General features: G+C 39.2%; 1 protein-coding gene across 2 annotated transcripts in view; it reads right to left on the reverse strand.

Moving 5' to 3' along the window:
- Positions 1–1,609: 1,609 nt before the first annotated feature.
- LOC124720331 overlaps positions 1,610–27,474 on the reverse strand; it is a 76,653-nt gene continuing 50,788 nt past the window's right edge. Inside the window, exons 4-5 of one of the 2 annotated variants that reach the window (XM_047245642.1) lie at positions 24,729–24,830; positions 1,610–2,167 (exon numbers count right to left, since the gene is read on the reverse strand). In XM_047245642.1, coding sequence (XP_047101598.1) covers positions 1,850–2,167; positions 24,729–24,830 — 420 coding nt within the window. In that variant the 3' untranslated portion in view covers positions 1,610–1,849. Of the gene's footprint in view, positions 2,168–23,289; positions 23,636–24,728; positions 24,831–27,474 lie in introns of those variants that run through there. The other variant, XM_047245643.1, reaches the window with a different exon arrangement.

A 27,474-nucleotide genomic window follows, 5' to 3' on the forward strand; every position in this document is an offset into this window, starting at 1 on the left:
GTTCTTTGTGCAGAATATGTCACCCTGTGACCAGTATCTACAGTTTGGCGAGTTTACATAACCTGAAACCCCGTCTGACGAAGTAAATCGAAAGGTCCATGTAACCGCCAGCAGTCGATGTTAACAGCCGGTTACAATAATGAACCATTTTTTCCTGATCCTCAAATTTCAACTCTTGTAACACATTCGCACTATAGACTTGTAATTTCACATCTATTACAACACGGTGTATGAGATACATCAACCTGCTGTGATAACATCCTTACCGACTAGCGGGGATTTTTTGCAGTGTCTGTGCACATCCTGTCTACAGTTTCAGACATTCTCAGTGTCAGTCACCTATTCTTTTGCACATTCTGAATGGATCCTACAGCCCTCTTTTTCTTGTACAGATCTTGAATAGTGCTGGTTGAGGTGAGTTTTCTACCACGATATTTTGATGGAAACATTTCTTAACAGAGGCAGTCATTATGTAACACTTCACGATATCAATTTGCTGTTCTAATGCAAACTGTCCCATTTCTGTAACAATTGAACAGTACAAGTTTCTCACAACTGACACACACACAGCTATTCGACTAGAGGTGATTAACTGATACATGAGGTGTACTGATTTTAAGTGGGACACCTTGTATTATCAGGACATATATAGTAAGAATACTAAGAGACAAATGCCAGTATCGTAATGCAATTATATGCTTGTGGATGTTAGTTGCAAAATGTTGTTACTTTGTAGTGGGAGTCAGTGCAGATAGTTGGAATTAATGTTGATCTTCAGGCTCAAAATGTGATGAATTACACAAATGTTTAGGTGACAATATGGTAAACTATCTGACTTACTACACCAACTTTTTTAACATTTTTCTAAGTAATTTGCTTAGTTTTTTAATATCGTTTTAGTACCTGAACCAGGCTTAGTAACAGCACTATGCATCAACATGACAAACTGCCTGGACACTTTACATCACAGCTTGAGGCTACTACGTATTGGTACAAATTCTTAAAAAGGCAGTCCCTCAAGTACCAAGTTCATAATAGCAGTTTCAGAATTCACCAGCTATATGCCTACATACGCGCAGGCTACCTTGGGAAGATGTTCAGCTCACAGACAATTTTTTGTCACAAAGAAATGGACAGAACTGTACAAAGAAGGTGGCAAGGTTTGAACTTCCCTGTCACCAATGCTCAAGACTAGATGCATCTAAAAGAAAAAAGGGAACTTCGGCCACATTTTGGAATAAAGGAGTTATTGTGAAAGTGCAGAATACAACTGTGGTGTTGAGGAACAGACAATACAACAAACTGTGAAGAACAGCCAATTCCACAGTTTTAAAGAAGGCCTGAAAGGCATGCATACAAACTATGAGCACTGCAATCTGGTTGTCACATTTTAACCTCTGAAAACATTGTGTGTGCATATGCACATGCTTAGTAATTACATATGGTCATAACAGGAAAAATATCAAAAATGGAGTGAGAATGGTCATAAAATGGCAGGGACATCACCTTCAACTGCTTGACTTTTGCAGATCTCTCTCACTGACTGTTCTGCAGACATATTCTATAAACGGCACTTAAATGGTTGAAATATAATAAGTACCTTGTAAGACAAGATTAACACCTTCCTTCATTTATTATACAGTCATTCATGCATAGTGCTTTAATATTTTGTATATATTTATATGAGTACTTTGATAATATTGCACTACAATCATCCTATTACTCAATACTCCCCACCAGTTTACAACACTTAACATACAAAAAATAGAATTTTCATGTTAGACAGACACTGATAAGAAGAATAAACACAAAGTATCACAAGAATCTTTCCGCTGCCACAGTGTAAATATCAAAACCGAAGAGCCATATCCTTGGCAGCAAGTGTAGGAGGTGCAGAAATTTTTATCGGCCGGGCTGCCAACTCGCTGTGGGCACCCTCGACAGCTACAGGCGGACAGTTCTCCTCCTCTGCCTCCATTTGCCTGCGAGTGAGCTGCAACGCCCGCTTCACGGCCAGGCGTTGCCGCACGTGGAGCAACTGCAGTGGCGACATAGGCCCCTGCGCCTTCGCAGAAGTCCGGCGGCCGTGGCGGTTGCCGTTCGGTCCGGTCGGAGTATCACTTCGGCTATTCACTGGGACATGGGCCAGCGGTGTGCGACTGCAGGTCTGTAGTAAGAAGAATATGTATAGATCTGATGCTGCTCAAAAGTAGACAGATCATAACTTGTTATTCAAAATAATAATGTAAGAAAAGTGACATCAGAATTACAGTATTCAAAGAATATTACCCACTCACAAAATGCAACTGACACTGTTTTTGCCCATTGCAAATAAAAATTTTGTAGTGTTTGACACGCCAAAAACATACTTGCCGCATAATGCGGTTACACATTTTGAAATGTTCTCAGGTATTCAGGTGATTGTCATCATACAGATGGTGCAATCTTCAGGTGATCAATTGCTGACCCTCATGAATCGAAACATGACTGCGTCGCGTCGTTTCATGATTCGAGGGTCAGCAATTGATAAAAAAAAGGGGCCCCCCGGGTCCCAAGGTCGCGATGGCGGCGTCACTGTCCCGCCGAGATAATTTGTCCTTTTAGGACAATTATCTGAGCAAGCACCCACGCCAGCAAAAGGTTGCCCGACACGTGTTGTCCGATAATGTAATGTATATAAAAGGTGGTAATGATTTATTTATTTTAGTCAGCAAAATGTCTTGGGTAAATCAGTATTTAAGCACAGTCAACCATGGCTCTATACAATACGACGGAGGTGTTTTATATCCGGGACCTGAGGAAGACATTGAAATGGGGGAAAGAATTCCATTAACAAATGTTAATCGTTCTCGTAGTACTAATGATATTCGAACAGTGCTGCTCTGCTGTCTATTTGCACAAAAGTAGAACAACGTTCAGTGATCCGTTTTGTGTGGTCGGAAGGTGTATCAGGGGCCGAAGTTCATCGAAGACTTTTGGTACAGTACATGAACAGTGTTTTGCCACAACAAAATGTCTACAAATGAATTGAAAAATTCTGAAACGGTCACACAAGTGTTACACACAATAAAGGAGCCAGACGACCCTTTACTGCCACAAATAAAGAAATCATTGAGAGTTCACAAGAAATGATTCTCTCGGACAGATGATTAACAATAGATGAAGTGGCACATCTTCTGCAAATTAGTCACGGTTCTGCCTACGAAATCATCCACAACAGACTACGGGTGTCATAAAGTTTGTGCAAGATGGGTCCCAAAACAACTCACACAGTTGCATAATCAAATGCGCTTGGACATCTGCAAAAAACATTTGGATAACTATGGTAACGAAGGGGACAACTTCTTAGACAGGATCATTACTTGTGACAAAACATGGATCCATCTTTTGAAGCCAGAGAGTAAACGGCAGAGTACGGAACGGAAACACCCAAATGCACCATGCAAGAAAAAGTTCAAGACCCAACCGTCTGCATGAAACCTGATGCTTACTGTCTTTTTTTTTTTTTTGGGACGCACAAGGTCCAGTACTGGAACATTACGGGGAAAGGGGCACAACAATAAACAGCGTACATTACAGTGAGATGCTTACTGACAGGCTAAAGCTGCAATTCGAGGCAAACGCCGAGGATTATTGTCAAAAGGTGTCGTGTTGTCGCACAACAATGTCTGTCCGCATACTGCTGCCCACACTGCTGAAATGCTCCAGAAAATCAAATTTGAAGTACTGGATCATCCTCCGATCTCACCCCTTCTGATTTTCAGTTGTTCGGTCCATTCAGGCATTAAGGTGCCGTCGATTTGTCTCAGGCAAAGCAATGAAAGAAGCAGTGCATTCCTGGCTCGCAGCTCAACTGAGAACCTTCTTTTATGAGAGCATCGGGAAGCTCATACAACAATGGACTAAGTGCGTCAAAATGAAAGGAGACTATGGTGAAAAATAATGTTCTTGAAAGTTTCCTATTTGATTACAATAAAATTTTATAACTACTTTGTGGATAATAGACTTACCCTCATAGTATATGAAATATACGTGAAGGTTCAAAAAATTTTTTAACATCGGAGAGAATAGATACCGATAATCATCTCCAAATCGACCCAAATAAGTGGACATGATGTAAAATCATTCAGTGTCATACATTATCATAGATCAGTAGCAGACAACTGTTGGCCTCTGCTCTCCACAGTCATTTATTTGCTACACTAGTTGCAGCAGACCTCTCATCAGGAATTGACTGTAAGCATTCACTCAATTTGTGCAGCCTCTATTGACGACAACTGTGTCGGATATTCCACTTAGTTAAACGATTTAATCGAGAGAGAACTCTTCGATGCCCTGTTTGAAGAAAGCTGGGTCTTTCAGATATTTCTGTAACTGTCTATTCTTATTACATCAGTTCCTTTCCTAGTACAATATTAGTTTTGCACAGACTACGTAACGATTTGCACATTCTTACATGTCACTATTTTACAACATACAAATTGTTTAATTTAAATAAATTAATTACTTCAGCTTCAAAGGACACCAGACTGTTCTAATGTAGAATCAGTTGGGGAACTAATCTTGGTCATTTTGAGCTTTACAGCCAATTGATGCTAATATTAATGATTAATGTAAAGCACCACAATACCTCTAATGTACATGAGACAACTTCTTTTGGCAGCAACAGCTAGTACCACAAGTACAAGTAGCATTAGTAGTGATCAAATGGCAACCAACATGCACGTTACTGCAAGTGGTCGATAGAGTGCAATGTTAAGAGTCACCTACCACAGAGGCATTCCTGATATTGCGGTTGATAATGGAAGCAAAACTAAAGAAAAATTTAGACACATTCATAGGATCTGTCTAGCTGGAAAAAGCATTTGACAGTGTCAAAAATGGTGCAGGATGTTCTAGATTCTGAGGAAAATATAGGAAGAGATAGGTAATATATAGGAAGAGATAGGTAATATATAGGAAGAGATAGGTAATATATAGGAAGAGATAGGTAATATATAGGAAGAGATAGGTAATATACAACAGCCAAGAAGGAATAATAAGTACGGAAGACCAAGAATGAAGTGCTCGGATTAAAATGAGAGGAAGACAGGGATATTGTCATTCACCCCCTGCTGTTCAATCTATACATCAAAGAAGCAGTGATGAAAATAAAAGAAAGCTTCAAGAAATGAATTGAAAGTTAACACGAAAGGATATCAATGTTACAATGTTAAGATTTATTGATGACATTGCTATCCTCACTGAAAATTAAGAAGAATTACAGGATCTACTCAATGGAATAAACAATTTTATGAGAAAAGAATATGAACTGTCAGTAAATGAAACATAAAAATAATGAGAGGTAGCAGAAATGGGAACAGTGAGAAGTTCAACATCGCGACTGACAGTCGTGAAGTAGGTGAAGTTAAAGAATTCTGCTACCTAGACAGCAAAATAACCCTTGACAGATGGAGCAAAAAGGACATATCAGGCAGACTAGCACTGTCAAAAAGGTCATTGCTGGCCAAGAGAAGTCTGCTAGTATTGAACATAGGTCTTAATTTAGGGAAGAAATTTCTGATACTGTACATTTAGGGCACAGCATTGTATGGTAGAGAATCATGCACTGTTGGAAAAACAGAACAGAAGAGAATCGAAGCATTTGAGATGTGGTGCTACAGATGATTGTTGAGAATTAGATGGACTGAGATGGTCAGGAATGAGGAGGTTCTACACACAATCGGAGAGGGAAGGAAAATATGGGTAACAGTGACAAAAGAAAGGACAGGATGGTAGGACACGCATTAAGACATCGGAGGAAGCTGTAGAGGGTAAAAGCTGTAGAGGAAGACAGACTGGAATTCACATGGCAAATAATTGAGGATGTAGGTTGCAAGTGCTACTCTGAGATGAAGAGACTGGCACAGGAGGGAAATTACTGGTAGGCAGCATCAAACCAGTCAGGAGACTGGGAGGGTCGGGGGTGGGGGGTGAGGGGGGGGGGGGGGTATGGTCACAATGTCGGCAGCAACTCGCCAGTCGAGACCTTCTGGTGAACACTGAAGAGACGTCACCACTCTGTGCCACTGTCTTGCCCCAACACTCACCGAGCGCAGCGGTAGAGTTCTGGAATTTACACACCAAAGTCGTGAGGCTGGCTGAGCAGGTGCGGATGCAATAGCTGCGGATGGGCTCTGATAAACATCTTGTTTCCTGGCACCCTGTTTGTCAACTTCAGACGGAATGTTGTCACAAAATCATTTGAAGACAGCAGCACAATGGTTGGTATTCCCTCTGTAACAGCCTAACAGCTACTCAAACATTGTTGCTACTAACATACACTGTTGTACCATTACAATTACACATTTAAGACGTGTTCTGGCACAATTTTCTTGGTTGAGACTGACATCAGTGTCTACCTTATGCAGACACGATTGCAAGCCAGATAATCAATCGCAACCGAAATCTGCAAAAAACTCAGCTATTTCCACACCTGGACACAAGACTTTAACGATTTGTGTTAGCTTCATCACCCCTTTCAAATGGACATCTGCAGTTGGCAACATAGCCGAGTCCATCTTAGGTGCAGATTTTCTCGATCAGTACATATTTACAGTGGATTTGAGAACAGCACAATTCGTAAGGATAGTCGACAGTAGTGCCGTAACTGGAACACGGGACACACTGCGATTGACATATTAAGAGAAAAAGACACATCAACACATATGACAGGCCGGCAGCTGACAACAGTGGCGAACAAGAACATTAAGAACAGTTGTGTGTAAGCCGAAAAGACACACAAAGATACTGCTAATCCCAATCCACTCTAGACGAAACCTGTCACACCACACGGGGATATCAATGATCGTTCACAGACGGAGAATATTGGCCGTGTTTTGCTATCGAACTTGCACGATCTCAAGAAGTAGCACGAAGTGCTGTTGAGTGGTAAAAAACGGTTACATGCCAAGAATCTGGATTTAAGATTAAAGCTGTATCCGATAAAAACAGAGTTACACATTATTTGGACAGAAGAAGATACTCTAAAGAAGAAAGCTGCTTTCTCACAAAGCTCACGTAATGATCACACTGTGGAGCCTCCATTCGCGTCACGTATGTCGACATAACAGTACGGCATTAAGCATGACACTGTACATCATATATGCACCACTCCTGGCCAACCAGTTTTGCAATAGTCTGCAAAATTCCAACCAACAGAAACAAAACCAATTTTTGGGACATGCTCCAGGCTGGAATTAACCGTCACTCGGACAGCCCGTGTCCGTCACTCTCCCATCTGGTCTGTAAGAAGGGTGGAGCTCCTGTGGTGGTCATTGTGCCTAAATGGCAGAACTGTTCCAGACATTATACCAGCTATTTAGGAATTCACACGTGCATTAGTTGGCGCAGGAAATTCCAGTGTTTTGAACAGCTGCCAAGCTTACAACAATATTACTGTGGCACCTCGTGGAGTACCAAAGACAGTAGTGATTGACCCCTTTCATCCTGAATTTGTTTTTATACCATTTGGTGTCAAACACTGCCCAAACTTGACAAGACACTGTTGACAAAGTACTGAAAGGGCTCCCATTTTGCTTTGCATACCTGGATGACATTCTTGTGTTCTTACGAAAAGTCCAATTACACGAAAGACATATTGCCGAAGTGCATCAGAGATTATACAGCATCATTGTACCGAATGAAGGTAAGTGTGTCACTGGCAGAACAGAAGTAACCTTCGTAGGACACAGGACCTTGGCAGGTGGTACCCCTTACCAGATAAGACAGCTGCTTTACAAGACCTCCTGATGCCAGCAAACTATCAGCAATAATGACATATTCTCAGAACTGAATTTTATTGCTGTCACATCCACACAACAGCATCTGCACAAACAGGGCTCACAGATGCATTCTCCGGTTATGAAACCGGAGACAAATGAACACTCAAGTGGACTTTGGAAAAGGAACAAGCTTTTCGTGATCTCCAGGCGAGCCTCAATAGTGCAGTGCTTCTCGCTCACCCTATACTGTCCGTGCCATCGGTTATGGTCGCAAATGCTAGCAAAAATGCAATTGGACCTGCTGTATATGAACAGGGTGACCCACAAAGGGACAAAATGTTCAAATCTCTGCGATTTCCTAAGGGATCAAACTGCTGAGGTCATCAGTACCTAGATTTACACACTATTTAAACTAACTTATGCTAAGAACACACACACACACACACACACACACACACACACACACACACATCCGAGGGAGGACTCGAACCTCCAGTGGGAGGGGCTGCGCAATCCTTGGGCGCAGCACCTCAAACTGCGCAGCCAGGGCAAAAACAACGGAGTGCTTACAACCGCGAACTCCTGACAATTTAAGAAAGTATTAGAGGTATTTCTGCTTGTGAATCATAGGTTGCCCTGTAACAATATACATGGACCCCAAGCCAATAGTTTCAGCTTCACAGAACACCAGTGTCAAGTGTTCTCCTCGGCCATTCGGATGTACAGAATTTGTTAGTGAGTTTACAATGGGCATCCACCTCATAGAAGGTGCAGAAAACATTGCTGACAATTACTTTTCACATGTTTGTAGTTTGGTACACAAGTTGTATTACACCAGTCTTGCGATGGTAGTGTCATATATCAATGAGGAACTCGAAACTTTCAGCAAAGGCCAGAAGCATGTAGAGGAACTACGGCTCAAATTTAGAAGAATAGTTGACCATGCACTGGACAGATATGTACCCAGTAGAACAGTTCATAAAGGGAGTGACTCTCCATGGTATACATTAACTGTAAGAAAACTTCTAAAGAAACAGATTACTGCATAATAGTTATAAAACAAAGTGTACTGCTATAGATAGATACGTTGAAAGACATATGTTTGGCTCTCATTAGAGCAATGTGTACTGAATTCAATGACTACCGTAGCAGAATATAGTCAAATGATATTCCACAAAACTCAAAGACACTCTGGTCATACGTAAAGGCTGTTAGTGGCGCCAAGTTAGTGTTCAGTCTCTAGTGAATGAGGCAACTGAAACTGATGATACCAAAGCAGATGCTGAAATGTGTAACTCCATTTTCAAATGTTACTTTACAAAGGAAAACTGAGGAGAATGTCACAATTTAATCCTCATACCACTGCAAAGATGTATAAGTGACAGTTGTGTTGAGAAACAGCTGAAATCGTTAAAATTGAACAAAGCTCCAGGGCCCAATGGAATCCCTGCCAGATTCTGTACTGCATTTACTGTTGAGACTGCCATTCTCATGATTATAATGTATCATAGATACCTGTAACAAAAAGCCATGCCCAGTTCTTGGAAAAAACACAGATGCCCAGTTCTTGGAAAAAACACAGGTCACACCTGTCTACAAGAAGGGCAACAGAAGTGATCCACAAAACTACCATCCAATATCCTTGACATTGTTTTGTTGCAGAATCTTAGAAAATATTCTGGGCTCAAACATAATAAGGTATCTTGAACAGAATGATCTCTTTCAATGCCATCCAGCATAGAGTCCGAAAACATCAATCACGTAAAACCCAACTCGCACTTTTCTCGCATGACATACCGAAAGCTTTGAATTGAGCCAGTCAAGTAGATGCAGCAACTATCTATTTCTGAAAAGCATTTGACTCAGTGCCACACCAGGGTGTATACGTGGACAACGAAAAAAAATTCCCGGATTTTTCCCAGATTTTCCAGTTAAAAATACACTTTCTTCCGGATGAGAATACTTTTTTTTCTGTGTTAAGTAACAGTACACATTTCCTCGAAACTGTAAAACTTATGAACCCTTTAAATGATCGTGGTTATATACACCAGCATAGAATTTCCCGACACTTGGAAAAACGAAGCTCAGAGGAAAAAAACACGTTTTAGAAAGATGTCTGATGTGCAGCAACATGTACACTGCATATTTTTGTATTCCACCAAACACCGCATGTTATTTTCCGAAGGATTGAAATCGATATTGCGATGCGCTTTTGTAAGCCAGTTGTAGCTCATGTCAAGTGAACTCGCCAGCCGATGACAGCGGATATTCAGATCAAAGGACATGTGATGTAGTCAGCAACATCACTGTAAAGTAGCGCGAACACACAAATAGGAAAAGGTAATGGTTTAAATTACTACACATATATACATAGTGCAGGTACAAGAAAATAAAAGCTTTTACATTTAATATTGGTCACTAAGATTAATAAGCTGCAAGAGAAGCTAAGCTTTAACACATAATGATCTTTTGTGCGCGTGTTACACTTTAAAGATACATCACAAAAATGTGTGAGTAAATTTTTTAACAACTTCAGAATGTCTGATCTAGACTCGAAAATATTCTAAATGGTCGCCTTCAAAGATTTGATTTTTTAATGAGAGTCATATGCTCTGTGATTTAAGAAATTTACTTTAAAAGTAATGCTTTCCAAACAACCATTCGCAATATTTTCCCGCGACCTGTTAGAAATAGAATCGTTTCAGCAGTTGCCAGAGCGCACCAAATAACAGGTGTCGCAGCGCTTGCACAGTTATGACGACGCAGGAAGCCCATACGTTCATACGTGTAAAACATTAAAAGATCTTACATTATGTCATAAAAGAAACAAGGCATTAGAGGACACTCCAAGAGCATGGGAATTTTGTGAACTATACTAAAATGCATCATTCGGCTTAAAGTGCACATTCGTATGTCCAGATTCAGATGTAAATTTTCTTTGAGTACCTGTACTGTATTATCTCATGCTAGAAGGTGAAAACGTGAACTTGAAATGCAGCGAACCGTTGAATCTAACCAATAGTGTGGAATTAAACACTTAGTTTCAAATAAATTTACTGCCTCAGCAGAAAATATTAGTAAAAGTCAAATTTCTTTAACAAACCGTCAAAAATAACTTCATTGTCTGGAAGGCAATTAACGCCTGACTGTCAGAAAGATGGAAACAAAGTAAAATCTGAAACTAATAATATACTTTAGCCTTCCATAATTATGGGAATGTATTTTAATTCACTTGACAGCTCCCAGCCACAGAAATCCGCTTTGTTTTGATTTGAAGTGAGAGCAATAAATGAAGAGGGAACAGCAAAATCACTTAACGTTAACGTAAACACGGGTCACTTGGAGACTACCACCTCCCACTACAACTCAGAGTGCTCTGTAAATCAGGTCCGGATCTAGGATATTTCCGAACTGGGGCGATATTAGATAGTTGCGCTCCCCCCTCCATTGAGCACTCAGGTAGGATACCAAAAATTTAAAAAATCGACTTTTCAAAAATATCTTCATTTTGTAGCACACATCTTTCTGAAGAGTCTGATACATAAAACATATATATTCGAGGGAACGTAAGACATGTTATTTGGTCTTAAGTGTGGCAAAGTGCAGTGCCACACCTCTCCACACAGCATTCTTCCATGGCACGTCTCTTGTATTTCGCTCTGTGGAATTCAAACATGTAATATTTTGTAATGGAACGGGTGCCATCAAACTATATTCACGCCAGTGACATCCTGCTCCTCTTCAAAAAAATCTCGGAATTAATACTGGTTGGGATTATTTGTAACCGGCATAACAAGAACTCTTCAGAAAATTTGCAGTCTTTACTGCCTATTAGCTAATAACTTGCTGTTTTGTGTGACATAAAATTAAATATAGGATATATAAAACTGCCTCATCAAAGTTCATCAACGTTTTGCTGCATGAAAAAACAAAATGTCGTTGTCTAATACTAGAAAACTTGTTGATACAAATTGTACCCAAGACTGGTGTGGTTTCTCGATCTGATTATGTGTAATTTGTCACTGCTATATAAAACGAAATAGGGCTGCCCAATATTGCAGCAGTTGTGACACACATCAATAAACGAGACTGTTTTGGTGCAAATGGTCATTTTTATAACACGACGGAACATAATTCACGAAGTACCAATATCAAATGCCTATTAGGCCTACTAAAAGCAAAAAGTTTTGTGTTAGGAAATAGTTTCACATTTCATTCATACTCTACCTTCTGAAGCATGAGAGCGAAAAGTAGTAGTACTAAATTTTTAAATAAATTTCGAATCGTCATATTCTCCCTAATTTGTGTGAGTCCCCGTTTCTTCTCCTCCCACGTTCTACCAAACAATCTTACCACTAATTCTGTAACTATACCTGCCAGTGTCAAAACTTATTCTCTGGCTAATTTCATCACCGGTTTAGTTATCCGGTTGGGCGTTATTAAGTGTTCGTACAACACGTTTTCCACGCTACTCCCAGAATAGAACATTAGCGGCTGCTAGCCAGAGACTGTATAACTGGCCCTTAGCAGTGTAGCGGTCTGGCCAAAAATTTTCTCTCAAAATTTCATTTTCTTCGACACATGGAGGAGACAATACGTAATCTTTGTTGCCTGTTATTCCTGTTAGTCGTTTTTTTTCCCACTTTGGTAGTCTAAATCTATGAAATTCGCTAGTAGTTATAACAACGCTGATCATTTGCAAACCCAGTCAACCACATAAACAGCGACTGGCATTCATCCGTTCGTGTTTATTCAGCTCAGCTTGTATAGACCCGTCCCCATTTGTCTGCAGTAAAGTTTATTTCTAGGTGCGACAGGGATTCCCTTGGCAGAGACATCACGTACACTATGCACGCATTCAAAAATCATCTTACGATTCTTTCAGAAACCGACTTAGAATTTGTTCAAAAACCAACAGGGATGCGTTCAAAATCATACAAGAAATCGATAGACTGACGTGCGCTGGGTGCTAGGGGCCTTGTGGAACAAGGTCTTTTTCCTCAAAACTATGAATTTGCCCCCCCCCCCCCCCCACCCGAAACTATCGCCCGGGGCATATAACCCAGTTTGCCCCCGCCCCCTAGTTCCGGGTTTGTTGCGCATACGTGAATCTAGCAGCTTAAGCGCACCAGTAAAATTTTTTCCGGATAGCATCTGGCTGCTTGCTGCTATTGCTTATACAGCTAACTGCCACACTTCTGTAGGCAGAAGCAGGAAAGGTACTACTCATACGAGACTCAACTGCCCATTCGGATAAGCTCACTCGCAACCGCTCAAATGAATCTAATGTAATGTTGTGACGTCACGCCCATCGGAGCCAATTTGTTGTTGTGAAACATTGCATAGTCTTCCTAAAGGCTTTGACACATTTTGCTGTTGGCAGACACTTGTAAGAGCACTGTGTTTTGTTGTTGTATATGGTGAATTTCCTTTGCAACTTAAATTTATTTTCGTTTCTTTTTCTCTCATTCGTTTCTTATTGCTGCAGTATTATTCTGCAGTAGCGAGATACAGCAATATTCTTTGTTAGAGTATTGGTTCTTACCAGTCAAAGTTACAAAAATTTAACTGAAAACTAAAACAATGAAAAATTGCCGGAATTCTAAAAAATTCCCGGGTTTTTCCCAGTTGAAAAAATTCCCGGGTTTTTCCCGGATCTCCGGGGTCGCATACACCCTGCACACCTACACTTTTTGTCAAAAGTACGATATATAGAGTACCGAGTGAAATTTATGACTGGATTGAGGACTTTTTGGTAGGGGGATACAGCACGTTATCCCGGATGGAGAGCCATTGCCGGATGCAGAAGTAACTTCATGGCTGCCTCAGGGAACTGATTTGGGACCCTTGCTGCTCATGTTGTCTATTAAGGACCTAGCAGGCAAGATTAAATAATAACCTCAGACTTTTGCAGATGACAGTTATCTATTACAAAGTACTATCAGAAACAAGGTGCATAAATATTTATTCAGACCTTGATAAGTGGTGCAAAGATTGGCAAGTTGCTTTGAATGTTGATAAATGTAAAATTTTGCACATAACATAATGACAAAATGTGGTATCCTATGACAATAACAACAATGAGTCACAGTTTGCTGATTCCAACTCATATGTAAACCTGAATGTAACACTTTGTAGGGATATGATATGGAATGATCACGCAGGTGTGGATCACACAGGCTGGAGAACATCCTAGAATATAGCTGAAGAGTGTGGTATCCATACCAAATAGGAATGACAGAGAATACTTACTGAACATACATAGAAGGGCAGCACAAATGGTCACACGTTTCTTTCATCCTAGGAAGAGTGTAACAGAGATACTGAAGGAACTGTACTGGAAGTTTCAAAAACGGGCTTTAAATGATGACTAAGAATGTACTACAATCCCCTACGTATCGCTCACATAGGGACTGTGATGATAAGATTAGAATAATTACTGCATACAGAGACATTAAAACAATCATTTTTCCCATGCTCAATACATGAATGGAATGGGAAGAAACTGTAATAACTGGTACAATGGGATGCACCCTCTGCCATGCACCTCACAATTGTTTACAGCGTATAGACGTACATAGTTCGAGTGGCTGATTCACAACTGCTACAATTACTGGCCAGTCCTTCCACAGGACTGAGGCTACAGCAGATCAAGGTGCCCAGTGACGAGTGGAAAATATGGTGCGATGTCTCACAGTGGAACCCACAACTTTACATTTCACTGCAATCTCACTGGACTGTGATAGTCACTGCCCAGAATCTAGCACACCAAGGGGCTGTAATGCCACTATCAAATACTAACTGATGGTTTTGTGTGACCTTCAATTAAGGTTCACTCATGTGCAGATTGACCTTTTTGACTCCCTTAAACCTTCAGAAGGTTGCAAATATCTGTTCACAGCAGTAGACAGATTTACACAATGGGCAGAAGCTATACCCATTATAGGCAGCTCTTGTGTCACCGAGAGAAACAGACGAAGTCTTCGCATTTGGATCTTCTAGGCCTTCGAACTACATATAAACCTAGCATTACAGCACTGAACAGCATACCACAAAGTCCTCCCACAACCCGACAGCTACACCGACGCCACAGCCAACACTCCGACCGATTAAATTTCAGTACTCTTATATTCTTGTTCTGCACTTTTTTGGGGAATGGGCGAGGCGGACTGTGTGGCGACAATCGACTGACCAATCGAGTGTGATACGTGTTATCCGTGATGTAGTTTGTAGTCTCTGAACTCTTGTAGCCTTTGTGCTTGGACTTGGTTTGTTACTGTACTGTGTCTGTTTTACTGTGTCTAGTAAAGAAATCCTTTGTACTTTAGAAGTTTGTGTACTGGCTTGTCTGTGGTGTATCAAGTATACCCACAGGAAAATGCAAATTCAATTGTACCTATCAAATACCCCCATATCTTTTTTAAGTTTATTTGCAACTTCAGCTAGCTCATCGCTAAACAGCTTTGCCACTACAGCCTTTCATTTCCTTGGGTTGCATGGCAAGCTTTTCTTCACCTTGTTTACCGCTTTCCCAAGTGATCTTTTGGAACTATATGATTTACAGGGTGACAAAATGCAAGATGAAGTGGGAGTTTATTCTTCTCTCAATGCCTCCTTTGTCTTTCCCTGTTTTGCATACATTTAAGTTTAAATTTCTTTTGATTATCCTGCAAGGCAGCTTTATTTTTTTTTCTCTCTGTAACTTATCTCTTTTGCATTCCTTTTCTAACATTGCCTGATACTGAATTGGAGATTGCTTCAATTTTTCTCTAAACTTGGGGCATCTTTCAGTGGATGACATGCTTGTCCTATAATAAATTACAAGAATAATACTTTCAGCTGGTTGATAATAACAACAATCACAACAATAATATCAACAATAACAATAACTGTGTCTTGTTACAGTAAAATTTCCTTGTTACAAAGTTCTGGTATCACAGTAACAACTCTAACACTTTGACATGTCACACCCGAAACGAATTTCTTGACATGATAGTGTGTTCCTACAAAAAAATATTATAATTGAAAGTTGTAGCCCATGTAACTAACCTGATATACAAATAAATGTCTATTTCTGTGTTGCGAGTGTGACAGAAATTCCTTTTGATTCACTTATTTACATGTATTATAAATGTAAAACCACAGTTACAGCTTCACAATTATCCGGAGAGTATATGCAAAACACATGGACATTCAACTTCAAAGACACTAGTCTGTAGGGCTGCCGACATTTCACATTAAATTTTACATTTTTTATCCCTGACATCAAGAGTAAGTTCGTAACTGTTTTACACCTTTCAGGTCAGGATATAATGAAAACTGGGATTAATTTCTGTCCTTGACCTTTTGGCTACAGAAAGATATGCCACACTTTAAGATCTATTAAACTTTATTTTTTATTATGAAGGGTCCTTTCACATGGAATGACCCAATTAATTAGAACAAAAAGTTTACATATTTGTCAAAAATTTAATGTAGAATAAAATGAGTTTGTACTTAATTGCAAAAACAAAAGGAAAATTCAATTTCGTCTACAGCACAATCTATCATGAATGGAAACAATATTTTCAGTATGCCCTAGGTATTTCTCAGCACGAATCCGAATATGCAAGAAAAATGAGGTGTGTGTGTGTGTGTGTGTGTGTGTGTGTGTGTGTGTGTGTGTGTGTGTGTGTTCCCATTTGAAGCTACGAAGTTGGCACCCCACAGGGTGGTTAGGGGGTGGACAGTTTTAGCAGATGAAAATATTAAATTTTTATCTGAAACATTTTTTTGTATGATGTGCGTTGTTTTACGCGATATCACTCAAACTGAATTATCATTGGTTTTGACGTATTACAGAGTCATCATCTAATGATACTAGAAGTGCATTGAATGTTACCCACTTCTATCATCATCTTATGACTACTTGGCAATAAAGAAATGGTAACAATTCAATTTGAGTACCATGTGGTACAGATATGTAACAAAAAATTTTACACACTTTACGGCCATATGGTTCAGATGAATGAGAACAGGATAGGGAACATAATTTTTGAACATGTCAACTGTAGAAAAACACTCTGGTACAAGTGACTCCAAGAAATCACAATCAATTTGAAAGAGAAGATGATTCACAAACATCAAATTATGAACAAAGATACTTTTTATAGTACATTTTTGAACTCTCATGTCCAGTGAAATCCAAAGACAGTAACTGCAGCAAAAAGTTACAAGTAAACCACTGTCTATATTACTGGGTGACTCTCCTGAAATCCATGGCATTGTACACACATCCATCTGCAGGAGGCATGTCAAACAGCTTCCATGAGCAACAAAAATTTGATTTTCAACATTCACGGGGGAAGAAAAGAAAAGTGGGAAAAAATGTGGCACATTCGATGTAATGTAAGAACTGAGCATATGTCTATAATGTTTCTAGCATTCTTACAGAATGTCTCAAAAGCATTTCTATATTGCATGCGTTTCTATATTGCGTTAGACAAATTGAAGAACAGCATTTGAAAAAAAGCAACAAAACTGGAATATTTTTAACTTAATTCCTATTTGTCATATGAGAAACATTTGAAAGTAAGCCTAAATACTGCTGATTTTGTGAGAGATGTTCAAAATATTACTACTCCAAAATCTGATCATCTGTAAATATTTTACTGCTGCAGATCAGAAATTCCTCATTATAGAGCATAGTTTTCTACCACGTGAGAGATTTTGTGCTTAGAGATAGGAACAAAATATCCTTTCACCCAGAAAACTTGATTCCAGTCACTGCTAATGCCAAGGACAACAGATCCCTTCTATGCAAGATACAGTAGAACCAGAGGATTTCAGGCATCTTAGCACATTAGACCACAGGCTGAGTAGAGTCTCATTCCAAATAACTGCATATGCCTAGCTATTTATTTCATCTGATAACCCTCTTACGCTAAGGAGAAGGATAAGGCATAACAACCAGCAACTATTGTTTTGTCAAAGCATTGCCAAGAGGTAGTGGGAAAATAAATCAGCCGCTAAATAACGTTCCAGTTTTCCCTGTCTCGTGTGATGAAATTCTACCCATTAATAAGTCCCAAGAAGAAAGCCTTACTTGATAAGTGACAGTATACCCCAAATGAAAAATGGAATTTATAAGACCAGGTACCAAATGAGTAGAAGATTTGCACATCCATTTGGCAAAACCTATCCACTGAGGGAAGAAAATGTAATGCTGACAGTAAATGTTTAGTGTAATTGCACAATTTTAGTGTTAAGTTTTTCCACATATTCTGTTGTTGCTTGTGCAGACTTGTATTGTGGTAAACATTATGTCTTTTGACCCGTGTTGTACTTTCTCAAAACAAGGTTTCTATTTCTGCAATAAGTAACACAGAAACAACAGAGTGTTTCAGAAGCACAATGTTGTAACTGCACAGATTCAACACTGTTCATTTGGGTGGAGGGGTGCTTTTTCTTTTCGTTTTCTTTCAAGGATAACATAAGTAATTGTGTAATAATTGTTACAAGAATATGCAAAATGGCCTTTTATATCGTATATACTGCCTGCATCAAAAAATCACAAATACGTTCAATTAAAATAGGCAAGCACATAGATAAGCATGAAATATCCAGAACACAGAATACTTCAGTTATAGCAACAGCAAAATCCCATTTCCCATTCATTTCTCACTGGAACACATGCCACTTGTTTGACAATGTGTGAGCCAAAATAGTTATGGAAAGTTTCATGAAAGAAACTGTTGGTGTAGACAAGAAAAATTTACATTTATAGTCTATAGCTAACATACATAGTATACAGCTAATTCTTCCATTGTATCTGTGATTGTCTACCTCTAGTTTTAAAATGACAATGACTCTTCATGCAATATTAATTTAAACATGGTTGCAACTGATTTCATAAACCACTTTTGAAGGAGAAATACGAGCCACAAATTCACTTAATGCACGGTCATTACATTGAGAGTTGTGCGTTATAACCCATTGTGGCCAAACGTGAAAATATATTGGTCATTTACTCAGGAATGGAAAGACGTATCACTAACCTCCCACCATAAAAAGATTTCAATAATTTAAACAATCTACAGAGACAGATGTGGCTTTGCTTCATTTAAACTGAAAAAAATATTTTTAAGCACTTTGGATGACTTGAAAACAGTAGCACCCCAATTTGACGTCTCCATCACACATCCCTTTGGGCAACAGGCAGATTCCATATTCAAACAGCATTTGACATTGTGCCACAACACACACTTAACGAAGGTATAAGCATACAGAATAGGTTCTCAGATATGCGAGTGGCATGAAGACTTCCTAAGTTATAGAACTCAGTACATTGTCCTCGATGGTGAGTGTGTATCAGACGTCTGGAATGCCCCAGTGAAGTGCGATAGGACCGCTACTATTTTCTCCATACATAGACGATTTGCAGCTGTTTGCTTACAATGCTGTAGTGTACGGGAAGGTGTTATTGAGTAACTGTAAAAGCATACTAGGTGTCTTACACGAATTTCTAGTCGGTGTGATGAATGTAGAAAAATGTAAGTTAACGTGGATTAGTAGCAAAAACAAACCCAGAATATTTGAATACAGCACTAATAGTGTGTTGCTTGACAAAGTGAGATCAATTACATATCTAGCCACAACATTGCTAAGCGATATGAAACAGAACGAGCGTGCAAGAATTGTACTAGGGAAGACGAATGCTTGGCAAGTTTATTGGGAGAATTTTAGGAAAGTGTGGTTAAGAACCGTTCAAGTGTTTGGGATTGGATTACAGGAATACATTGAAGCAATACAGAAGCTGGCTGTTATGTATGAACAACATGCAAGTGTTACAGAGATGATTCGAGAACTCAAATGAGAATCCCTGGAGGGAAGGTGATGTTCTTTTCGAGGGACACTATTGAGGAAATTTAGGAAAGGGCATTTGAAACTGAGTTCAGAACAATTGTTTTGCTGCCAATGTGCATTTCACATATGGACCACGAAGATAAGAAAAATTAGGGCTCGTACAGAAGCACGTAAAAACTAATTTTTCCTCACTCTATTTGCGAGTGGAGTGGGAAGGGGAATGACTAAGAGTGGTAAACAGTACGCTCTGCCACGCTTGCAAAGTAGGTAGGTAGGTAGGGAGGTAGGTAGGTACGTATATGTAAAGTATTGATGCCAGAATGAGATTTTCACTCTGCAGCGGAGTGTGCGCTGATATGACACTTCCTGACAGATTAAAACTGTGTGTCGGACCGAGACTCGAACTCGGGACCTTTGCCTTTCGCGGGCCAAGTGTTCTACCATCTAGCTACCCAAGCATGACTCACGCACGCCCCTTCCTCACAGTTTGGAAGGTAGGAGATGAGGTACGGGCAGAAGTGAAGCTGTGGGGACGTGCTACGGTAGCTCAGATGGTAGAGCACTTGCCCGCAAAAGGCAAAGGTCCTGAATTCGAGTCTCGGTCCGGCACACAGTTTTAATCTGCCAGGAAGTTTCAAAGTACTGATGGTTTGAGAATATTCTCCACTGAAATGTTAACAATATTTCATTGACCAGCCACACTGTATTGGTGCACCATTTATGTTTCCTGTTTGTCTTTGTGTATATCTTACTTTAGTTTCTGAAGTAGTCTTAACACATGACAATTTTAATATCCCAATGCAGGGATAGTCTTTGAATGTTTTAGGGTGATCAATGATGGATTTCACTATGGCATCAGTTTCTTTGATAATTTGAAAATATTATTTTCTTGTTGAATTACACAGCAGTGTTACCAAATATTTCTAATCCAAAAAGTATGTTAAAAATATCCAACGAATAGTAAGAGTTCTGCAAAATATATTTCAGTCTCATTAAATTTTCACGAAATGCAACGAAAAAATTTTAACGTTAAATGTCAGAATTTATCTTTGCAGGACAGGTATAACACTTCCACAGGCTTCTGTAACAAATTTTCGAAATGTGAAGTTACTCCTACTCTCTTGTCGACTGCAACTGCCTCTCTAATTCATGTATTTTGCTTCGCTTTTTTAACTCTTGTCAACATTTATGAGCTGTCGTACAATGTAGGACACACCCGAAAATCGTTTACTGTAGATTTTGGGTCCATGGTTTGATTTCAGTCAGTAAATTAACATGCAACAAGTTGCTCTTTTGCAGCCACTCTCAGACCGATACAGTTCAAACTGGTATGCAATTTTCCAGTTGCTAGCCAACGAAATATTATATGCAAGCCTTATCACTCCAGTTTCCCAAGCAGAATTTGTAAGATCTTGCTGTGGCCCCCTCCTGAATTCACAAATGAAATGTCACCATCACTTTTTATTTCTTGTAACTCTGTTGTTTAGATACTGTTCAACTCATTTCGATTTATTTCACCTTTGCGTCACAGAAAGTGCTAAAAAGCACTGTTTTCTATTGTTAATAAAATTGTGACACATTCTTTGTTTTCAGTGTTAGATATCATTCTTAACCTTCTTAAATTGTGTTGCCAACTGATGCCTGACAATATCGACAAAATTATTTATGGTGTGAGAAGTTGCTTCAGTGTAATGAATATCTGATAAACTACTGTTGTCAAATACTGAATGTGTGCAGGTTTCTTAAATGACATCATATAGAACTATTATAAATGTGTGCTCTGTTGAGATACAAATATGAGTAACACGAATGGACTTTATGCTTTAGTTTGGAAGATCAATGTAAAGATTATGTCCATGTGGTGCCTTTTTCCTCGTGCACAATCGCTAGCGCGTGGGAAGAAAAGCACATGCGCAAAAATTAGTGAAAACAATGCACATATGCATGCATGTTCTCGCATTGCCAAAGCAATCTGCTATCCATCCCCTTGCGTGCTTGGGAGTTTGTGTTGCACTTTCTGTGACGCAAAGGTGAAATAAATCGAAATGAGTTGAACAGTATCTAAACAACAGAGTTACAAGAAATAAAAAGTGATGGTGACATTTCATTTGTGAATTCAGGAGGAGGCCACAGCAAGATCTTACAAATTCTGCTTGGGAAACTGGAGTGATAAGGCTTGCATATAATATTTCGTTGGCTAGCAACTGGAAAATTGCATACCAGTTTCAACTGTTTATTTCACATTTCAAAATAAGCATTTCGCTGATTATTTCTGAAACTGAGAAATACTTAAGGGATGGTCTTAGTCACTCTCCGAAGTTTACTGACTTTCAATACATATTTGTATTTTATATTATAAAAACCTGTCTACACCACTTCAGTCAAAAGAAATTTTACATAGATCAACATCATTGTACTCGACAAATTTGGTAATGCGACACACCCCAGAATTCACTTGAATGGAGGTTGTGTTTTCCAATTTCATTGTTCTTCATTAATATCCCTTATTTCAATTTCTTTTGATTAGATATCATGCTCCTCAGTTGCGCCAGTTGGCATTAGCATGAATATGCATCCACAGTTTTCAAAGGTATTTTACATAAATTTGTAGATGGCTGCTTCTCTGGTTTTCTACTTTGAAATTTATCTTATTCTTTACAGTGATATTATCACAGACTTTTTATCTAACACTTGACACTCAGGGCACCACATATCAAATTTTTATACAAATAACCTTCAGAAGCGACATTCCATATTAGTTCTTTTTGACTGTAATCATTTCAGCACGCTTTCTTTGCAATCAACAGACATTGTTGCACACAAATCACCTCAAAGGATAACCTCAGCACACTACAGAACTAAACACACAGGCTACAGCTACCTATGTCTGCTAAACAGTGCAAAATATTCACGCCGAACCCAGGACACAATGCACTGATAAATGGGCACGCATAGTTGCATTGTTAGAAATTTCAGCACGCGCAGAAAGTCAAACAGAAAAAAGTCATCGTGTGGATGCACCTTAAGATAAATTCTACATTAAATGCCAATGTTTCTTGATGGCTAAATGTTAAAGTCATTTTGTTTTGAAGACAACGTTCTTACACAACATGATGTTTATGTGCAGCCTTATGAATAGAAAGGGAGTCACACAATTACCGTGAACTGTAAATACTTCAACAAGGAAATACTTACACACGTGGATATTGTCAGCAACTATAAGATGGCAATAACTGGTGGTAACTAATAAATGACTATACACTCACTCAACTGTGCAGCCCATATTTATACAAGTTTCTTCTGGTCTCACTAGGTACCCAGTTTTAGCATACTGTAGATAATTAATTAATCACAGAAACTCACGCTGTTTGTGGAAAATGAGCATGTGACAGAGCACGTTGTGGCAGATCGATCAGATACATGGATATTACAGTCACTGATCATTGTCATTGTGCATGTGTGCACGAGTCTGTCTAACCGTAGCTTCTCACAGGGCACTTACAGGCCAAACATAAAGGAAATAAAAGACAGCTGTTTTTTGTGGCTTCAGTCCATAGTAGTTATACAAATCATTAACATTATGCACAAATACAGAGGGGTCCAGAAAAATGTAGAAACATTCTAATAGTCAATATTAATTAAACAAAATTACATACCCCTAAAATTCTTGTCCAGGGGAAAGATTATTTTGTGTGTTCAAAGTGACCACTATTAGCAGGCAAATAATGTCAATGCCACTGTACTATGGCTGCCAGTGTTGCCAGTGTAGACAGCCGCACAGAACATCCTCCACAGGCAGAAGTCAAGAGATGTAAGGTCTGGAGACTGTGGTGGGTACTCAACTGTTCCTCTTTGACTTATCCACTGACCGTGTAGGCTTTCATCCAAGTAGGCTCTGACATCTCTGTGGTGGCAAGGCAGAGCACCATCTTGTTGTAGGTAAAATGTTTCATTTCCAAAGACCTCTCAGATGGCACGTAAAATCGACGTTTGCAGCATATGAAGATACATCTCACCCGTTACGGTACCTTCAAAGAAGAATGGGCCAATCAAATCATGCAGTGACAGACCACACCACACATAAACACCTGGTAGGTTAACATGTTTGTCCATGTGAACATGACGATTTTCAAGAGCCCAATACATGCAGTTGTGGCAATTTGCAGTGCTGTTACAGTTGAATTGCTTTCGTCAGACCAGATAACCATCTGTGCAAACCATTCATCCTAGTGAAGCGTGCCTTCAAACCACTCGCAGTACTCCATCCTCCGATTCGAGTCATCCTCATTCGAAAGCAGCAGCAATCTTGGAATGTACACTTTCCACTTTGCAGCCTTCAGAATTCGTCATAAGCTTGACTGGCTTACCCTGCTATCACGTGCACCATGCCTCACAAATTTTTAAAGTGACTTAGCAAAATATTGCAACACAGCAGTGCTGGAAACTGGACTCGGTGATGTTTGTGGTCGGCCAGACCTTCTGTTTTGCACATCCTGAACAGTACCATTGGCTTCAAATTTATCCTGAATACGATAAATAGTGGTACATGTTGGTGTTTGAGTTCTCTATGCATTACGCAATTGCCTTTGTACCTACATCATGTTTTCATACTTCCAGTACCACTTCAATACAGGCTTGCATTACTCAAATAGCAATCATACTTCATTCACTGCTGCACTGTCATCTGCTGGAAAACATGTTGAGCCAGCAATTCACCTGTAAGTTCACAGGATACTAATATCATCCGACAGACTTTAAATACTTTCTATGGTGTAGATATGTGATAGTCAAGAGGAAGAAAACACAAAACAAAATCTGGCAGACACTGGCATTTATGTTTAACCTAGATAATATAAAGATTTTAGAAATCTCTAGTTGTTTCACATCAAAATGTCTTTTAAATCTAGTTTTTCTGCATGAATGCTTATTGGTGCATACTATCACTTTTTTTTTTAAAGGTTGTTTTCTACATTCTTTCTCCTAACTATTGTTTTAAAATGCCCAAGTGATACAATGTAGAATGTAATTTTTGTTCTGTAAATTTTCAGCTGTGGAGCAGTTTCGAGAAACACATGTAGTCATAAACCACAAGGAAATTAAATAGTTAGTAGCTTCACGTACCGTCAATGTAACTTCAGCTGTTTTCACTTTCCTCGGTGACGGAGATACGTCAAATGTCAGCTTCTTTGCAACTGCCATAACTTTCTGAGGCACGTCACAGACCTGTAAATAGTAGTTTGCACTCTTACTCGTGTATATACTAGGAACTATAGTACTAGTGAGAAACACGTTTAAAATCATAAAAAAACTATGGGGCCATTCCATGCCAAATGGTCCAATTTCGGAAAAAAGTTATGAATGACCATCTTGCATTTTGCTGAAATTTTGTGTGAACATTCACATATGTTCTCAACAAATAATGGTAAAGGTTTAATTTTGCCAGTTAAATACTTGTGCAATTATAGTCATTTTTTGACGCCATAGCACAGCCACCAACAGTGCACCCGTGAGTTTTCAGAAGCTTTGGGACATATTGTCTCAGGCAGTATTTTCTTGGGGGGGGGGGGGGGGGGGGGGGGGAGGTCATTTTGTACAACTTTTTGCCCTTACAGAAGTTAAAGAATAAAAGAAAGATTTCCTGAGAGATTAGCACATAGATGATTTGAAAGAATGCCTGCCAGAAAAATTGACACACAATAAAAGCGCAAAGCTTTCAAGAATAACTGTGGAATAAACACAAAAATTTCAATGTAATAACTTACCAGAACAAGGCCTCTGAACATAAAATTTCACTGTCCTAGTGTTTCTGCTAGTTTACAAATTGAGGGGAAAGATGACGATTTTTCTAAAAATGCCAAAAATGGCTATTTTTTTAACCCACTTTCATTACAAAGACCATGTTCTAAACTACCTAAGAAGTTATATTTGCTTTTGCTATATGAGCATATAAGCACTTAAAAAAAGCGACAGAGTGGAGGTGCTTTGAAAATAGTCACATATTCTATGGCAACTCAAATCTGACACCTTTTATTATGTTCTACAATTGTTCAGTACTCTCTGTGGAAGATCATATCAGAAGTCCTGATGACTACAAAAGAAGCTTGAGTCAAAAAAACTGCAAGCAAGTACACTTTTTTTGACGTCTTTATAGCATTCAGCTCTACAAAATACTTCTTATAAAAATGAAATCAAATAAGGAATCCAATAAGAAGAATAGGTTTTTCCCCCCTCATAATTTGAGGTAACCTCGTTTGAAAAGTCTAATTTTTTGGGTGCTGTGTTACCAAAGTTACTTGCCAAAGAATTGCATCAGTGGCATCATTTGGCCAGCAGTACACTTTTCCTCATGACATTCTACAGCAAATTAATGAAACCTGTAAACAATTCAAATAGCTTGAAGTAAACGTAACCTTAGGATCTTAAAAGAGAGCTCATCTAGCTTTAGCACCTGACAATTACAGGAATGTATCATAAGGCTTGGCATCCTGTGTAAAAAAACTCGTATCAGGCTCAGAAACCAGTAGTAAAGGAAACCCACCCGTAGCTGCTACTGCACAGCTGTTGGTCACAGACCCTACGGCGATGGGGATGCTGCGTGACTCACATTAAAAGGAACCAGCAGTGGTTAAGCCACCATGGACCACAGCAATGTTTATATAAATTTTAACCAGTACACTAACGTTCCACATTTACAGCAAACTATGCTAACACAAATTATGCTATGCCTTAAACAAATATTACTCTGACACGTCATTATTACTGCATAATAAAAAGATATACTAATAATTTGCCATAATGTTAATCTATTCCATAAAATGGCAGAAAGAGCGCTGTGAACTTCACCGAAGTTTAAACAGTGTGATGATGGTGTAACACCGGCAAGCTATTTATACAATGTGTGCTACAGCTGTTATGCAACAATTTCACTCCCATGATCTCCGCTGTCTTACTAATTCACAGTTAAACTGTGAAGTTTGTAACCAGTTTGATTCTGTAGTTATAGTTCCTTAGTTTCTCATATTTTATCTTCACAGTTCTTACGCGTTGTGCATGTTGGTGGAAGCAGAATTTTTTGGGAGTCAGCTTCAAATGCTGGTTCTTTAAATTTTCCCAATAGTGTCCCTTGAAAAGAACGTCACCTTCCCTCCAGGGACTCCCATTTGAGTTCTCAAAGCATCTCTGTGACACTTACATGTTGTTTGAACCTACCGATAACACATCTAGCAGACTGCCTCCAAATTGCTTTGATGTCTTCCTTTAATCCGACCAGGTACAGATCCCAAACACTCGAGCAGTACTCAAGGATAAGTCACACCACCTTCTTATATGCAGTCCCCATTAAAGGTGAACCACACTTTCCTAACATTCTCCCACAGGGTGTACACGTGGCCGAGGAAAAAATATTCCCGGATTTCCCGGTTAAAAATACACTCTCTCTCGGATGGAAACACACTTTTTCCGTGTTAAGTAACACTATACTCTTCCTCGGAACTGTAAAACTTATCAATCCTTTCAACGGCATAGAATTTCCAGCACTTTAGAAAATGAAACTCAGGGAAAAAAACACATTTTGGAAAGTTGTCTGATGTGCAGTAACATATACACTACATATTTTTGTATTACGAAAGTATAAATTCGAATTTGAAATTGAGACTGCAATGCGCTTTTGTAAGCCAGTCGCAGCTCATGCCAAGCTTTCGCCAGCCGATGACAGCGGATATTCAGAGCTTAGGACACGTGATGCAGTCAGCCAATAGCAAGTTAAGTAGTGTGACATGCGAATAGAAAAAGGTAGTGGTTTAAATTAATATACATAGTGTTGCCTCTCCCTGGCACTAAAGTGTGAATTGCAGAGTAACCATGTACA

Source organism: Schistocerca piceifrons, chromosome 11 (assembly GCF_021461385.2).
Source record: "Schistocerca piceifrons isolate TAMUIC-IGC-003096 chromosome 11, iqSchPice1.1, whole genome shotgun sequence".
Lineage (NCBI taxonomy): Eukaryota > Metazoa > Arthropoda > Insecta > Orthoptera > Acrididae > Schistocerca > Schistocerca piceifrons.